This window comes from Salmo salar, chromosome ssa06 (assembly GCF_905237065.1).
Source record: "Salmo salar chromosome ssa06, Ssal_v3.1, whole genome shotgun sequence".
NCBI classification, from domain to species: Eukaryota; Metazoa; Chordata; class Actinopteri; order Salmoniformes; family Salmonidae; genus Salmo; species Salmo salar.
Genome location: NC_059447.1, coordinates 76,433,052 through 76,448,590, shown reverse-complemented (window position 1 = coordinate 76,448,590; position 15,539 = coordinate 76,433,052). Strand labels below are relative to the sequence as shown.

Genomic DNA, 15,539 nt, shown 5'->3' with positions numbered 1-15,539 from the left:
ACTTCCGGTGAATTTACTAAATTACTCATGATAAACGTTGACAAAATACATAACAATTATTTTAAGAATTATAGATACAGAACTCCTTTATGCAATCGCTATGTCAGATTTTAAAATAGCTTTTCGGCGAAAGCACATTTTGCAATATTCTGAGTACATAGCTCAGCCATCACGACTAACTAATTTGACACCCGCCAAGTTCGGGGCAACCTAAACTCAGAATTACTATTAGAAAAATTGGATTACCTTTGCTGTTCTTCGTCAGAATGCACTCCCAGGACTGCTACTTCCACAACAAATGTTGTTTTTGTTCCAAATAATCCATAGTTATGTGCAAATACCCCCGTTTTGTTCGTGCATTCAGGTCACTATCCAAAGAGTAACACGTGAGCGCATTTCGAGACAAAACATTTCAAAATGTTCCTTTACCGTACTTAGAAGCATGTCAAACGATGTTTAAAATCAATTTTTATGGTATTTTTCTCATAAAATAGCGATAATATTCCAACTGGGCAATGCTTTATTCATTCAAAAAGGAAGAGAAAAAATGGCGAGGTCTCGTGAACGCTCATTTCCTAGAGCACTGACAAACTGTGCTCCTGTTATCTGCCCGGAGACAGGAGACGCGTCAATCCGCTTTCTGAACGCTTTAGAGAGCCAATGGAAGCCTTAGAAAGTGCTACATAACCCCACGGGCACTGTAGTTTCGATTGAGAAGCAAAGGGAGAACTACAAATTCGCAAACAGGCCACTTCCTGCATGGAATTTTCTCAGGTTTTTGCCTGCCATATGAGTTCTGTTATACTCACAGACACCATTCAAACAGTTTTAGAAACTTCGGAGTGTTTTCTATCCAAATCTACTAATGATATGCATATTCTCATTTCTGGGAAAGAGTAGTAACCAGTTTAAATCGGGTACGTTTTTTATCCGGCTGTGAAAATACTGCCCCCTAGCCCAGACAGGTTAAATTGTGGTGTAGATTATGGCTCAGTTGGTTGAAGCATGGAACTAGCAATTGTTTTATTTTGTTCTTATTTTACCAGCTAAGTTGACTGAGAACACATTCTCATTTACAGAATGAGCCAATTGAAGCTGGGGATGATTAGGTGGCCATGATGGTATGAGGGTCAGATTGGGAATTTAGCCAGGACACCGGAGTTAACACCATTACTCTTATTGTCACAGGCGTCGATGAAAGGTGGACAAAATGCAGCTGGTATAGTGCTCATCTTCTTGTATTTATTTAAAGAGAGTGAACACTTAAACAAAATAACAAACGACAATCAACAGTTCTGTAAGGTACATAGACTATACAGAAAGCAACCACCCACAAAACCAAAGGAAAGAACAGGCTGCCTAAGTATGGCTTCCAATCAGAGACAACGAAAAACACCTGCCTCTGATTGGAAACCATACTTGGCCAAACGTGGAAAAAGAAACATAGAAATAGAAAACTAGAACCAAAATCCCCTAGAACCAAAAAACCCCAAAACACACAAAGAAAACACCCCCTGCCACGCCCTGACCATACTACAATGACAAATTACCCCTTTACTGGTCAGGACGTGACAGTTGCCCCCCCCCCAAAAACAAAAAACACCACAAAACCAACCCCAAACCTGAAGGGTTTGAGAAGCGTCGCTGGAGGCCCTGGGCTGAGAGGCGTCGCTGGAGGCCCCGCGCTGAGAGGCGCCGCTGGAGGCCCCCCGGGCTGAGAGGTGTCGCTGGAGACCCCGGGCTGAGAGGCGTCGCTGGAGGCCCCGGGCTGAGAAGCGTCGCTGGAGGCCCTGGGCTGAGAGGCGTCGCTGGAGGCCCCGCGCTGAGAGGCGTCGCTGGAGGCTCCGAGCTGAGAGGCGTCGCTGGAGGCCCCGAGCTGAGAGGCGTCGCTGGAGGCCCCCCCAGGAGACTGGGTGTGCAGAGCAGGCACGAGGCACACTGGGCCGTGGAGGCGCACCGGAGGTCTGGAGCTCAGGGCTGGCACACTCCGTCATGGCTGGATGGTCCCTGTAGCCCGGCACGGGCGAAGCGCTGGCACAGGACGAACTGGGCTGTGCTGGGGAATGCAGGGTATCGTGCGTGGAGCAGGCGTGGGATATCCTGGGCTGAGGAGCCGCACTCGAGGCCAGATACGCTGCGCCGGCGCACTCTTTCCTGGCTGCCGGCTAGCTGTCGCACGACAACAATGCGGAGCTTGTATCGACCGCACCGGGCTCTGAGTGCTTATGGGCGACATAGTGCGCATACCTCCATGCTGCCTAGCTCCTCCCTCTGTTCGTCTGCTCCATCGTGCACTCTCCACCAGTCCCTTTCTCCGGAATCCAGCATCGTCATCCGCTCTTGACCCCTCGACCAGCTCTGGTTTCCTCCATGGCTCCCTCTGTATAGCCCGGGAAGTTAGGTCAGGGTTCCCCCCTGACCTAGCAACACTACCCTTATGCCCCCCCCAAAAAAAAAAAAAAGAAAAGTGATATCAAAATGGGGTTGCAGGCCAAAATAGTTTGGGAACTCATGGCCTAAGCATTTGTTGAAAAAAACATATCCTGATTCATACTGTGATATGGAATCGCTCAAAGCCCTTTAGCATTTGACGTTCTGAACCTCTCTGACCGTGTCTAGCCATATCTAACCGTGTGGTATCTTTCCTCTGCAGGGACCCTGAAAAGCTTGCTGCAATATCACATTATGGAGATGATTATTGGCAACACTTGAGGCGGCTCTGAGCCTGACCGCGTGTCACAGTCTCTGGCTGAGTTTGACCGTGTGTGACCGTGTGGTCTCTCTCTTATCTGTAGGGACCCTGAATGCGCTCCTGAGACAGAAGGGTCAGGCAGCGACAGAGGGGCCCACCTGGTCACTGAGCGGTAACCAAGGTGACCACTGGAAACAGGCCAAAGTTAGCATCCACCCAACCGCTTCTTTCCAGGTGAGTAAAACCTTGTGTGATTGGATGATTCTGGAGTCAGCCAGGGGAAGAATCCCAACTTAAAGTCTATGTCTATAACAGCAATATGTCTCTCCAACTGTCTCTTTTTCTCCCACCTCAGGTGGTGCTGGAGGGTATCCGAGGTCCTGGCATTGAGGGGGACATCGCAATTGATGACGTCACCCTGGAGGAGGGAGAGTGTAGAGATCTACCGGCCATTAGTGAGTACAGAAACATAAGAGGAGTTTATCCCTAGTTGCTCATCTAAAGATGGTTGTATGTTTAACACCCTGATGGATAAGATAAGGCTTTGGGAGAGGGTAAGATCATCTTACAAGTGTGCCTAGGGTTGCTTTTTGCTGCACCTCCGAAAACATTAGCAAAACTGTGTATTCGACCAATACACTTTGATTTGATTTCAGATGCTTATCTAAGGTCAGTTCTCAAGTCAGTTAAGATTTTGGAGAAGACATAGTAATCTGGTTGTAGATCTGTTCTGTCTCTCAATTAATTTTAAAGGGCTTTATTGGCATGGGAACATATGTTAACATTGCTAAAGCAAGTGAAATAGATAATAGACAAAAGTTAAATAAACAATATAAAACTAACAATAAACATTACACTCACAAAAGTTCCAAAATATTATTATGTCTATGCACAGTGTTGTAATGTTGTAATGATGTGCAAATAGTTAAAGTACAAAAGGGAAAATAAATAATCATAAATATAGATTGTATTTACAATGGTGGTTGCTCTTCACTGGTTGCCCTTTTCTTGTGGCAACAGGTCACAAATCTTCTGCTGTGATTGCACACTGTGGTATTTCACTGAGTCTGTACATAGTCAAAGATTTCCTTAATTTTGGGTCAGTCACAGTGGTCAGGTATTCTGCCACAATGTACTCTCTGTTCTGGGCCAAATAGAATTCTAGTTTGCTCAGTTTCTTTGTAAATTCTTTCCAATGTGTCAAGTAATTATATTTTTGTTTTATCATGAATTGGTTGGGTTTAATTGTGTTGCTGTCCTGGGGCTCTGTGAGGTCTGTTTGTGTTTGTGAACAGAGCCCCAGGACCAGCTTTCTCTTCTCCAGGTTCACCTCTCTGTCGGTGATGGCTTTGTTATGGAAGGTTTGGGAATCTCCTCCTAGGTGGTTGTAGAATTGAACGTCTCTTTTCTGGATTTTGATCATTAGCAGGGTATTGGCCTAATTCTGCTCTGCATACATTATTTGGTGTTTTACATTGTACACAGAGGACATTTTTGCGGAATTCTATATGCGGAGTCTCAATTTGGTGTTTGTCCCATTTTGTGAATTCTTGGTTGGTGAGTGGACCCCAGACCTCACAACCATAAAGGGCAATGGGTTCTATAACTGATTCAATTATTTTTAGCCAGATCCTAATTTAATGTTGAATTTCATGTTCCTTTTGATGGCATAGTAGACCCTTCTTGCCTTGTCTCTCAGATTGTTCACAGCTTTGTGGAAGTTACTTGTGGCACTGATGTTTAGGCCGAGGTATGTATAGTTTTTTTGTATGCTCTAGGGCAATGGTGTCTAGATGGAATTTGTATTTGTGCTCCTGGCAACTGGACCTTTTTTGGAACACCATTATTTTTGTCTTACTGAGATTAACTCTCAGGGCCCAGGTCTGGCAGAATCTGTGCAGAATATCTAGGTGCTGCTGTAGGCCATACTTGGTTGGTGACAGAAGCACCAGATCATCAGCAAACAGTAAACATTTGACTTCAGATTCTACTATGGTGAGAACGGGTGCTGCAAACTGTTCTCGTGCCCTCACCAATTCATTGATATATACAGTATGTTGAAGAGGTTGGGGCTTAAGCTGCATCCCTGTCTCACCCCCCAGCCCTGTGGAAAGAAATGTGTACGTTTTTTGCCAATTTTAACTGCACACTTGTTGTTTGTGTACATGGATTTTATAATGTTGTTTGTTTTCCCCCAACACCACTTTCCATCAATTTGTATAGCAGACTCTCATGCCAAATTGAGTCAAAAGCTTTTTTGAAATCAACAAAGAATAAGAAGACATTGCCTTTATTTTGGTTTGTTTGTGAATATGTGGTCTGTCATACAGTAATTTGGTAAAAGCCAATTTGACATTTGCTCAGTACTTTGTTTTAGCTGAGGAAATGTACAATTCTACTGTTAATGATAATGCAGAGGATTTTCCCAAGGTTGCTGTTGACGCATATCCCCCAGTAGTTATTGGGGTCACTTTTGTAGATTGGGATGATCAGTCCTTGGTTCCAAATATTGGAGAAATTGCCAGAGCTGAGGATGATGTTAAAGAGTTTAAGTACGGCCAATTGGAATTTGTGGTCTGTATATTTAATAATTTTATTGAGGACACCATCAACCCCACAGGCCTTTTTGGGTTGGAGGGTTTGTGTTTTGTCCTGTAGTTCATTCAATGTAATTGGAGAATCCAGTGGGTTCTGGTCATCTTTAATAGTTTATTCTAAGATTTGTATTTGATCTTGTATATGTTTTTGCTGTTTGTTCTTTGTTATAGAGCCAAAAAGATTGGAGAAGTGGTTTATCCATACATCTCCATTTTGGATAGATAACTCTTCGTGATGTTGTTTGTTTCCAATTTTCCAAGAACTGGTTAGATTCTATGGATTCTTCAATTACATTGAGCTGATTTCTGACATGCTGTTCCTTCTTTTTCCATAGTGTATTTCTGTCTTGTTTTAGTGATTCACCATAGTGAAGGCGTAGACTCAGGTTTTCTGGGTCTCTATATTTTTGGTTGGATACGTTTCTCAATTTCTTTCTTAGGTTTTTGCATTCTTTATCAAAACATTTATCATTGTTGTTAATTTTTTTAGGTTGTCTGCTTGAACTTTTTTCATTTGATAGGGAAGCTGAGAGGTCAAATATACTGTTTAGGTTTTCTACTGCCAAGTTTACACCGTCACTATTATAGTGAAACCTTTTGTCCAGGAAGTTGTCTAGAAGGGATTGAATTTGTTGTTGCCTAATTGTTTTTTTGGTAGATTTCAACACTATTTTCCTTCCATCTATACCATTTGTTAATATTATTAAGTTCCTTTGGCTTTGATGCCTCATGATTGAGCATAGCTCCATTCAAGAAGAGTGTGATTTTGCTGTGATCTGATAGGGGTGTCAGTGGACTGACTGTGAACGCTCTAAGGGAATCTGGGTTTAGGTCAGTAGTCTACAGTACTACTGCCAAGAGATGAGCTATAGGTGTACCTTTTGTTGGTTACGTTGTCATAGTTGTATGGGGGAGGGAATGCTGTCACCACCAGGCAGGTGTTTGTCCCCCTGTGTGCTGAGGGTGTCGGGTTCTTGTCCAGTTCTGGCATTTAGGTCGCCACAGACTAGTACATGTCCCTGAGCCTGGAAATTGTTGCTCTCCCCCTCCAGGATGGAGAAGCTGTCTTCATTAAAGTATGGGGATTCTAGTGGGGGGATATAGGTAGCACTTATGAGGACATTTTTCTCTGTTGAGATCATTTCCTTATTAATTTCTAGCCAGATGTAAAATGTTCCTGTTTTGACTCATTTAATAGTGGGTTAGGTCTGCTCTATAACAAAGTAGCAAACCCCCTGAGTCTCTTCCTTGTTTCACACCTGGTAGTTTGGTGGATGGGACTACCAGCTCTCTGTTACCTAGAGGGCAACCAGTGGTTCCTTCTCCTTTATACCATGTTTCTTGTAGAATGACAATGTCTATATTTCCAATTTCTTTGAGGAAGTCTGGGTTCCTGCTCTTTAGGCCAAAGGCAGATGACCTCAGGCCTTGTGTATTCCAGGATGAGATAGTCAAAGATTCCTGTTCCATAGTGTCTAATGTTTTTTTCATGTAGTTTAGGCCTGGACCATCACAGTAGGTGTGAGCAGAGCATGTTGAGCATCTGATACATACCTCTTAGGTCGCAGGATGGGGCTTGGTGGGGTACATTAGTGGGGTTTGGGCCTGTTGCTCTGCTCACAGCCTGGGCATATGTCCTGCTGTCATGTTGAGGTCCTTGCCAGAGGGGCGGGGTGGGCAGAAGGGGCATAGTTTTTTATGGGGGGGCCTATATAGGGTGTGGTCAGAGTTTGCTTGGGGTCGTCTTAGCTGGTTGGGGTGTGGCTGGTGATGCTGTGGTGTGGGTGCAGGTCCTTCGGGAGGGGGTCTTGCAGAGGTGCTCTCTCTCTCTCTCTCTCTCTCTCTCTCTCTCTCTCTCTCTCTCTCTCTCTCTCTCTCTCTCTCTCTCTCTCTCTCTCTCTCTCTCTCTCAGGAGGGCCAATTCTAACCAGCAGCTATAGTGTCTCTCTAGAAAGAGAGGGGTGGGGTTGCCATAGCAACATGGCTGTAATCACATGAATGATAGCCGTCCCGACCAAACGGAGCGACGGAACCAGCGACAGTCCGCGGGGAGTGGATCACTGTAATTGCAGACAAGGAGGAACAAACAGAGAGAGAGAGCAAAAATAGAAAAGCATGACAGGTAATGGCCTGCAATTGACGAGGCGGCCATATTGACAAGATAGGAGGAGGAGAAGGAGGACTGTGTTACTCACTGCAGGAGGGAGAGGAAGTCTGATTAAAGTCAGCTTCTAAATGGACACACACTCTCTCTCACACACAAACACACCACACACTCCTGGGAAATAAACTTGTTAGTTTGAATTTGATTTTAAGTTAACAGATTGAAGGAGTGTTGATAGATTTTTCTGGGAATTGAATAAAGGGAATCACTTGTGAACAATTGTAACGAACCTCTCTACAAATTGTGATATTGCTTTTTTGTCAAATGAATACATTCCTACTTACTTGTTCTCACAATACCTGTGTTACTTAACTGGAAAAGCAAAACTGAGAAATGAATTACACAATCAGACTTTGAGCTGTCACTATGAATAAGATTTTGAGCATAACTGGTCACTATTTCAACATCTACTATGTAAAACAAAATATTAAAACAGAATATTTCCAGTTACAATATCCAGGAGTAATATCTTAATAAACTAAAGAAAACTAAACAATATCCAGTCAAGTCCAACCAATCTACTGACAGTAGTTTCATACAATGTTTGTCTGCAGTGTATCTGGCTCCATTATCATTCAGATCAGTTTAATCACTTCATTAGTAGTTAAGGAGTTAGTCTCCCAGGTCGAGGACAGACTCTCTCCATGCATTATGGATTTACCATCTCTCACCATGAATATTACATGATCCTGACTGCCACCATGGAAACAGCATGTGTTTTAATGAAAGTTCTTCTTATGTTTCATTTTAACTAAGAATTACTGGATATTATTACTGGAGATATTTTTGTGAGGAAACAGATTTCAGGCTCGTGATGATGCCAAATGTTATTGAACAAACGTTTAACTCTGTCTCCGCCCCCTTTAGATCTCAGATCCGCTGCCCCGTCTACATCTGCCCATATACGGCTGCTGAGTGTCACCTTGGCGATGACCTTCCGGTGGGGTCATAGGTGACCCTGCCCTGCGCCATCTGGCGGAGGCAAACGGGCCGAACCGGTCTCGGGCCCGACCTCGGCCCTGGTGTCTGTGTTATTGTACCCTCAGCATCCAATCACCAAAGATTCATGCATTCAGAAGGCGGCGGCGAGGGAATCCAAACTCAGACCACCAAGAGGGACGAAAACTTTAAAACAGATGAAAAAAATGAAAAAAATACCACATAAAACGTAATAAAATAAGATCCGCAATTCTTTTTAAAGAGACAACTTTTCCAGAAAATTGCTCCTCAAGCGCAGGATTGTGACTTTTACCAGCGCGAAGCAAAGCTTGGTGTTGAGACGCCTGGACTTTAGTGAGAGTGTTCACAAGCGCAGCGGAAGAACTATTTGTAAAGCACAAGAACAATTTAGCCAGTCAGTTAGGAAACTTTAATTGAAAGGTAAGTGGGAATTGAGACATTGGTGACTTTTTGAAGAACAAAATTACTTTTCCCCGGCTTAAAGAAACACATGGAATCGACACTTTTCTCTGTCTGTCTTATCTTTCTGGAGTTGCACCTGATACACATCAAGGACAATTTTCACTCTGCCCAGCCACCCTGACCTTCACACCTTGACATGTCTCTCTCTCTCTCTCTCTCTCGACTTGATGCTGTGCAGTAGAAAACAGAAACTCGGACAACGTTCAGCTATCTATCCCAGCTCTCTCTCCCCTCTTACCCAGTAGCTGCCTAAGTATTTCACAACACTGTCCTCACCAGTCCAAGTGGCCAACAGAGGGTATATGAGGCCAAGTAAGCAGACCCCAGGCAGACCCAGGCAGGCTCCAAACTCGGGGTCTGTAGGTTAGATGGAGAGCACTAGGAGAGAGAGTTGAAGAGGGGTGTGCCATAGAGGTGGAGAGGGGTGTGCCATAGAGGTGGAGAGGGGTGTGCCATAGAGGTGGAGAGGGGTGTGCCATAGAGGTGGAGAGATGTGGGGCATAGAGGTGGAGAGGGGTGGGGCATAGAGGTGGAGAGGGGTGGGGCATAGAGGTGGAGAGGGGTGGGGCATAGAGGTGGAGAGGGGGGTGCCATAGAGGTGGAGAGATGTGGGGCATAGAGGTGGAGAGGAGTGGGGCATAGAGGTGGAGAGATGTGGGGCATAGAGGTGGAGAGATGTGGGGCATAGAGGTGGAGAGGGGTGGGGCATAGAGGTGGAGATGGGGGTGCCATAGAGGTGGAGAGGGGTGGAACAATGAGGTGGAGAGGGGTGGGACAATGAGGTGGAGAGGGGTGTGGCATAGAGGTGGAGAGCGGTGGGGTATAGAGGTGGAGAGGGGTGGGGCAATTAGGTGGAGAGGGGTGGGGCATAGAGGTGGAGAGGGGTGGGGCAATGAGGTGGAGAGGGGTGGGGCATAGAGGTGGAGAGGTGGAGAGAGGTGAGGTAATGAGGTGGAGAAGGGTGGGGCAATTAGGTGGAGAGGGGTGGGGCATAGAGGTGGAGAGGGGTGGGGCATAGAGGTGGAGAGGGGTAGGAGAGAGAGTTGAAAAGGGGTGGGTTAGAGGGTGGAGTGGGGTAGGAGAAAGAGTTGAAGAGAGGCGGGTTAGAGAGGTGGAGTGGGGTAGGAGAGAGTTGAAAAGGGGTGGGTTAGAAGGTGGAGTGGGGTAGGAGAGAGAGTTGAAGAGAGGTGGGTTAGAGGGTGGAGTGGGGTAGGAGAGAGGTGGAGGAAGGGCTTTGGGGTTAGGACAGATGATGTGTATAGGGAGGTGGAGGTCTGTAGCAGTCAGAGAGAGGCGGGTGGAGATGGACAGACAGACTAACAAACAGACAGTTAGGCTAGGTGGAGGGCAGAGGGGAAAGGAGTGGAGGGTAGGAGTAGAGGATAGAGAGCAAAAAGGAAGGGTGGAAGACAGGTGAGAAGAGAGGTGTCTCTGGTCTCCACCAGCCGGTCGAACCCTGCAGCTGAGGAACAGAAGCCACTTCCTGCCATGAAACAAAGTGCCTTCAGATCACAAACAACAGAACAGACCGAACTGTGAGCCTGGATGGTAACACCAAACACACCTATGATGATGATAGTGATGGTGATGTTTCCACTGATGGGCTATTTTCTACATGTTTATTTTGCCCCACAAGTGCTGGTGGAAGGCACGCTTGCTCAAAGGTTTTCAGTTGAAGGTGTGTGTGTGTGTGTGCGTGTGCGCGTGCGTGCGTGCGTGCGTGCGCGTGTGTTTTAGGGCAAGCTGGGGGATAGTCAGGCAGACCGGGGGGCCTAGGTCCCAGGACTATTGCAAGATGTCACAAACCAGGCAGTTGTGGCCGTTTCAATAAAGGAGTTAGTATAAATGGACAGGAGGGGTGAAAGCGATGGACTACCAAGAGAGGAAGGGCTGTGGAGTTTCTCAGAAAGACAGTCAGAGAACACATACTGTATGAGGACAAAGACAGTCGATTGATCACCTCGCTTTTTCCGAAAGAGTCTCCATCCCAGCCGAACTGACTTTTTTAAAGAAAAGAACAGAACTATTAATGAATAAAACATTGTGTTGTACAGGGAGTAGAAGATGCCAGTAGATGGAATACTGTAAGCCTCGCTGCCCCACACACCTCCACCATTTATATCGAACAATGGGAGACAAAAATATGAATAATGATCATAATAATGATATTTTATTACTCTAGCGAGAATGTTTCTCTGCTTTTACACAAACTGTGAAGATTGCCTGCGGAAGATCTACATGAGACCCTCCATTACCTTAACCAGGTGGTTTTTAAAAACATATTGTAAAAAAAAAAGACTAAAAGAATTTCAGAAAAGATCCGTACATTGTTGGTTATGAAGGGAAAACAAAAACGTTTTGAGGACTTGTTGGTCTTGTTTCTTATATTTTTCTGTTGGGAAAATGATCTGACTTTTAACTTCTTTTTATCTTCTTGTTGTCTCCCTTGCATTGCTGAAGTATCAAAAACCGATGATGGAAACATAAGACGTTAAACCTATTTGGTAATTGTATAACTTGTAAATGTAAAGAAGCTCTATTATAAAGGTTTATGATCAATGTTTTATGTTGGAGAACTGGAAGCACAACATATAAGGTCTCAACATATAAAATGCAGTATATATGCACCTATATGTGACCTGCTCACACAAAGTCAGGCTTATAGACCCCGAGAAACATATTACACAATCATCGATAATAAATAACTTGTATTTTTTTACTCGTTACGTTGACATTCATACAATGTTACCCATCCAAAGACACAAATGCAAATTCTGTGAAAAACTAACAGTCATACATCATCAAGAATGAAACTTACGAGACAATTGTGGCCAACGAATTTGGTTGTTATTGAGTTGTAATTTGGTTGGTATTGTGACTTTTGATGCAGAAAACATTTTTGTGATGCAAAGACAAAGTACTAGAAAAATACGCCTGGTTTGGTCCGAGCGGGTCGTGTACATGTGTGAGCATATGCAGTGTACAATAGATGTGATAAGAAACAGATACATGGGGAAAAAAAAAAAAATACATAAAAATAAACAGAGCAGAATGATAGGCAGCCGTTAGAAAGCATTAATAACATCCTCTCATAAGGTGTATGTTATAGATCCTAGGACATTATCACGTTTACATGTACTGTTTATGCTGTAGAGTTTGTTTGTTTTCACAAAGATGCCCAGATCATATTGAATGTAAATGAAAAATGAGTGTGCCATGATAATTGAGAATTGATTTAGGTTTTGAAGCTTACCTACGCCCTTTTAAAAAGACACATTCACACGTATTACACTGTTATCTGTGAAATGATCCGTATAATTTTGCCATGCCTCATGTTGTTACAAAATATTTGTCAAAAGGTCAAATTTAGACCTGTTTATTGATTTCTTCTGACTTGGATGCAGACCTACTACTATACTTGGCAAACTCAACACATACTGTACTTCACTGAAATCACTATTGTCCATCATAACAGAAGGGCTTTGTCACATTGTGCCATTCTTCAACAGGTTTTAATATTATTATCTCCCAATGATATAACATATCACAGGAAGTGGTAACCCTTACTACCCGCATCACTTCCTGTCACACTCGGTTTATGACATTGGGGTGTATCTCAGTACTCTGAAGTTGCTACTTCCTCTTGTGTCTTCTCTCCTTCAACTGCTCTGATCTAAAAAAAAACACCCTTGGATAAGTCGAAGCGACATGGTGGATATTTGGGAATTTTACCATGTTGTCATTTCAGTGCAAAATGGTGTAAGAGAAGAGATGAGGAGAGGAGGCCATTTTAGACTACTGAGAGGTACCCTTTTGAATTGCTACATAAGGGTACCGAAGAGATGAAATTCTGTAGAGATGTTTCTGAGCTGTGTAACGATTACGTTGCCTATGTTGTACTGTGCCAACAACTTGTAATAATTCTTCTCTGTTCTGTACTCTATATATAATTAGGCTTCTTTTTCACTGTATTTCTTTGGATTTATCACCCATTTTGTGTGCCATACCTGCAACTAATGCTAAAATAAAGAAAAAAGATATTTTATGTTTGTGTTGTTGAATTAGTCCTGTTCTGGGGATGGGAGATGGGCACGCCTCTTTGTACACCTTTGTATTTGCTACATGTGTAACTTCCTAAATTAGCACAATTTGTGTTGTCATTATACCCTTTGCCTCATCTCCTCTTGACGAGTCGCAGTTTTGTTCTTGGCACCATGTCCCAGCAGTTCCTCCAGTGATCACCTGTATTCAACTCAAAGGAATGGAAACCTAAAGCTTTTGTGATCTGTGCAAATTGTTAGTTTCACCGAATGTCCCTGCTGTGTTTATGGAGCTGCATATCACTGAGTTGAGTTATAAGCTTGGGGGTAGCATGGCTGGCTGTTGGGGGTTTATATTTTTATATTTATATTTTAGTCATTTAGCAGACGCTCTTATCCAGAGCGACTTACAGTAGTGAATGCATACATTTCATACATTCTTTTCTGTGCTGGCCCCCCGTGGGAATCGAACCCACAACCCTGGCGTTGCAAACACCATGCTCTACCAACTGAGCTACAGGGAAGGCTTAGCCAGACGGCTCTTCCTCCAGCCCTCAGGGACAGGAGAAAGTGAGTGATAATGGCGAAAAGGACAGTTGAGAGATATAGATGGAGGAATAACAACAAGTCTACTGTCAACTGAGAACTTGGATGAGAGCCAGAGGCTTTTAGGCCACAGTGCCCCAAGGGAATCCTAAGTCCTTCATTAAGTAACTGTTGAAAATACCATACGTCCTGAATTTGGTATTCAGTGTATAACCCTCCACTGCAATGTTGTGTTTGCAGAAAAACTAATTAACGTTTAATGCAAGGGGGAAAAAATGTTTCTATAATTGCAGAAATCCCTTTTAGGCATCTCCTGTCAGATAGTTTACACTGATGTGTTTGGGGGTTGAATGCAAAAAGAGTGCATTGCTGTTTGGTAGAGAAACTACCCTCATCATGAATACAGTATATGTCCTAATAAAAAAAGGCTCTGGTCGTGTCCCCAGAAGGTTCAGGTTAACATCGTGGTATGTACATAATGTGAAACATAGAATGTAATGCCATAATAAATTGTAGAAACCTAGGCAGACCTAGGTGTCCCCATAACATATGTTTTGGCCGGGTCCCCATAAGATATGTATTGGCCGTGTCCTCGTAAGGCAGGTTTTGGCCGGGTCCCCATAAGATATGTATTGGCCGTGTCCTCATAAGGCAGGTTTTGGCCGGGTCCCCATAAGATATGTATTGGCCGTGTCCTCATAAGGCAGGTTTTGGCCGGGTCCCCATAAGATATGTATTGGCCGTGTCCTCATAAGGCAGGTTTTGGCCGGGTCCCCATAAGATATGTATTGGCCGTGTCCTCATAAGGCAGGTTTTGGCCGGGTCCCCATAAGATATGTATTGGCCGTGTCCTCATAAGGCAGGTTTTGGCCGGGTCCCCATAAGATATGTATTGGCCGTGTCCTCATAAGGCAGGTTTTGGCCGGGTCCCCATAAGATATGTATTGGCCGTGTCCTCATAAGGCAGGTTTTTGCCATAAGATATGATATGTATTGGCCGGGTCCCCATAAGATATGTATTGGCCGTGTCCTCATAAGGCAGGTTTTGGCCGGGTCCCCATAAGGCAGATTGTTTGTGAGAGCTATTGCTTCTTGTCTATTGTTTTGTTGTTGTGTGTGATGCCCTGGGGAAACAGTGGGAGAGTGTTTTATTGTTTTATTGTTTTTATGAGATTCAGGGGTTTGTCATCCGTCTGCCTCCAGGCTAACCTCGAGCTGCCCCAAAAGATACAGGCCGCTATGGACGTGTGTGTGTGTGTGTGTGTGTGTGTGTGTGTGTGTGTGTGTGTGTGTGTGTGTGTGTGTGTGTGTGTGTGTGTGTGTGTGTGTGTGTGTGTGTGTGTGTGTGTGTGTGTGTGTGTGTGTGTGTGTGTGTGTGTGTGCGTGTGTGCGTGTGTGTGCGCGAGTGGGAGAGAGAAAGAATGTTTGGCCAGGTTCACAGTTAACTACATTTTCCTACACAGTTAACTATATTCCTGTATCATTTATATGTTTTAATAAATCCTTATTATTATCGACTTGAGAGAAATAACCTGTATATCCCTACCATAATTGCTGTTCTTTTGAATTGTATTGTATTGTTGCAGGTTTAATTCTGTAATGTATTGATTGTTGCTGCCCTCTTAGCCAGGTCTCCCTTGAAAAAGAGAAACTGGGTCTCAGGGAGCTTTTCCTGGGTAAATAAAGGTTAAATAAATAAATTATTATGAAATCTGTATAAACAGCCAAGCAGGTTCTGGCCCCAGCGAAGGCCTTGCATTTCTGATCCAATTCAGTTGAATACTACCACCGATTATGGGTTAACATTATTTTCTAGTGTTACTGTCCATCTTGTCGGGATCTCTATATGGACACATTTTGTATTATGGATGGACACAGCTGGGCCAGGTGCACGTTTATATCCAGGAGTGTATTATATACCAAGGTTGTATCGTATCAGTGCACACTCAAAGTACAAAAAAATTATTTTCTTTTACACAGTGTTTTAAGGTTACTCTTAAGTTTTTAGTTGTCTTCTTTATGATGTTTTCTTTTAATCCCCTGCGTGCCCTAACCCTAAATAAAGCATGACAAACTTC

The 15,539-nt window shown here is 43.9% G+C and overlaps 1 protein-coding gene across 2 annotated transcripts in view; it reads left to right on the top strand.

Annotated features, from left to right (window-relative positions):
- Positions 1–9,367, top strand: part of LOC106608081 (MAM domain-containing glycosylphosphatidylinositol anchor protein 2) — a 398,494-nt gene extending 389,127 nt beyond the window's left edge. For both annotated transcript variants that reach the window (XM_014205777.2, XM_014205779.2), the window contains exons 16-18: positions 2,796–2,926; positions 3,048–3,147; positions 8,321–9,367. In XM_014205777.2, the coding sequence (XP_014061252.2) occupies positions 2,796–2,926; positions 3,048–3,147; positions 8,321–8,409 (320 nt within the window). In that variant the 3' untranslated portion in view covers positions 8,410–9,367. The remainder of the gene's footprint in view (positions 1–2,795; positions 2,927–3,047; positions 3,148–8,320) is intronic.
- The last annotated feature ends 6,172 nt before the right edge of the window (positions 9,368–15,539 follow it).